The sequence below is a fragment of the Puntigrus tetrazona genome, chromosome 8 (assembly GCF_018831695.1).
Source record: "Puntigrus tetrazona isolate hp1 chromosome 8, ASM1883169v1, whole genome shotgun sequence".
Taxonomy (NCBI): domain Eukaryota; kingdom Metazoa; phylum Chordata; class Actinopteri; order Cypriniformes; family Cyprinidae; genus Puntigrus; species Puntigrus tetrazona.
This window is the reverse complement of record NC_056706.1, coordinates 542,501-545,000: the sequence shown is the minus strand read 5'-3', so window position 1 is coordinate 545,000 and position 2,500 is coordinate 542,501. Positions and strand designations below refer to the sequence as shown.

Below are 2,500 nucleotides of genomic sequence, written 5' to 3'. Positions count from 1 at the left end.
TAGTAATATCTCCAGATGAACTCTTACTGGACTGAAGCAGCTCAGCTTCACTTGGTTCTCCTTCGATCGTGTCAAATCTGATCTTTTGAGGAGCTTTACTTTCACTGTTCACCATCTCCTGGATTGCACGGCGTTATATAGGTTTAGATCTCGTCTCATCTCATCTAGATTACTGGAGATATAGAGCGACCGCTGATATTTTGAGCATTTGTGACCCTGGACCACAAAACCAGTCATAAAAGGGTAAAAAAAATTTATGCATGACCTGAAAGTTGAGATTTTTGCAATACTTGACCGAGATGCAACTATTTGAAAATCTGGAGGGTGCAAAAAAAACACCCCAAAATAAATAAATATTGAAGTTGTTCAAAGCAATGCATATTACCAATTACTAAATTAAGTTTTGATATAGTTACAGTAGGAAATGCACAAAAATATCTTAATGAAACGATCTTTACTTAATACCTTAATGATTTTTGGCATTTAAAAAAAGTATAAATATAATAAAGCATACCTAGACGATGTATTTTTGGATTGAAATTGAAATATACCCACGCTATTAAAAAACGGTTTTATGGTCCAGGGCCACATTTTATGTCAGTATCTTCAGTACTGTTATAAAGATGTCAGCGTTTCGTCATACGAGCATCTGCAGCGAATTATTTTTTTTTGCTCCGTGAATAAAATGTAGTTTTTTCCCCTCCATATTGTCACTAATATCTGACAAAATGCTATAAATTTTTTTTTTGCAAAAATTCAAGAAAGTTTATGCCAGGCTTTTCAACTTGATACATCATCTTGAATTCAGATTTCAAAAGTTAGAGAAAAAAAAAAAAAAATAAAAAAAATATAATAATAATATATATATATATATATATATATATATATATATATATTATATTTGCAAATTTAATAAAACTACCGTTTAAACTTGGGAACGGGAAGTAAATCCTAACATGCATTATAATTCTGAAATCCTGATAAAAATATGACTCCATTAAGCATGTACTGAAGTCAATCACAGACTGTGACGAAGGGTCAGGAGCAGATTTCTTCCACACTAGTGGACTCGTACCGTCGGGCCTCGATGTGGGCTACGTGTGTAAGGATGAACAGAGGAGTGACGTAACGGAGAAAAACTTACGATATGGACCCCGTGGACGCTCTGGACTGCCTCTTACTCTTCAGAGCTCTCAGTTTGTCTCCTTGCGTGAGTCCTCCGCACTCCTCTTCCTCTTCCTCAGCGCGCTGGCCGACGAAAAAAACGCCCCGAAAGAAACAAAAACATCCGTTTTGCATCCGAGCGGGCACTTCTTGGTCTCGTAAATCGGCAAAGTGCATTAAACTTTATGCCGTTAGTCAAAACGGACACACAGACTCCAGAAGAAACAGATCGACTCACCGCGTCCGAAGCCGTTTTCCTCTGCGAAATGTTCTTGTTCGTGCCATTAATGGAAATATCTCCCACTCCGGACAGGATTCCGGCCACCGCCGTTTTACTCGAGCCGTTCTCCTGCTCGTTTATTTTCTGCCGGAACGAATCACCTTCGGCCCACAGACTCGTCTGCTTCCTGTCACATCAAGGCACGTTTTAATTAGCGCCAGGGCTTTTAAAAAGCAGAAAAGCCCATTGGGTTCGGCCCGGAGACGCTTCGCTTCGACTCACTCGTCGATGAAGTTCTGCTGAGGTCCGATGATTGAGCCGGGTCTGCAGATCCTGATCCAGGCGATGGCTTCGGCTGCAGTCAGTCTGAAGTGCTTCATCATATAGCAGCCGATCAGCGTCCCCGTTCGGCCCAGACCGGCTGAAACACACAGAGGTTTGGCCTGTTAGGATCTCTACTTCGAGACACTGGGAAAAAAAACCTGAACCCGGAAGATTCAGCGACGAACTCGTATCATCTTTCAATAAAATCTGCGCAGAGCGGCTTTAAAGTAGCGGTCAATTTAATATACTGTAAAAATTAATGCATCATCTTACACTGATGACAGATTGGATAAAGTCTATTAAAATGCATTTATATAAGCTTGAAATTCAAGATATGAGCATGAAAGAAATGAAATTGCCTCTGATCAATGCACAGCTGTGAATCTTTACTGAACGAATCAATGATTCAGCGACTCAAAGAACCACTTGATTTGTTGAATCAGAATGAATCAGTCGACAATTATCAGTTTACATCCACATCATAGTTTCTTTAAAAAAAATAAATTCATATTTCAAAATATTCTATGCAGGTTGAGTGACAAAAAAATCAGTTTATATAGTATTATACATCCACATCATAGTTATTATAAAAATAAAATATATAAAAAAAAAAAAATTTAAAAATATATATATATCATATTTCAAAGATATTCTATATAGAAGATAAAAAAATAGAAATATATAAAAATATAGAAACACATATACATATACACATATATATATATATACACATATATATATATATATATATATATATACACACATATATATATATATATATATATATATATA

General features: G+C 36.5%; 1 protein-coding gene across 1 annotated transcript in view; it reads right to left on the bottom strand.

Annotated features, from left to right (window-relative positions):
- cdc14b (cell division cycle 14B) overlaps positions 1 to 2,500 on the bottom strand; it is a 12,913-nt gene that overhangs the window by 5,687 nt on the left and 4,726 nt on the right. The window contains exons 10-12 of the mRNA XM_043247432.1: positions 1,667 to 1,805; positions 1,403 to 1,571; positions 1,145 to 1,248 (exon numbers count right to left, since the gene is read on the bottom strand). Of these exons, the coding sequence (XP_043103367.1) occupies positions 1,145 to 1,248; positions 1,403 to 1,571; positions 1,667 to 1,805 (412 nt within the window). The remainder of the gene's footprint in view (positions 1 to 1,144; positions 1,249 to 1,402; positions 1,572 to 1,666; positions 1,806 to 2,500) is intronic.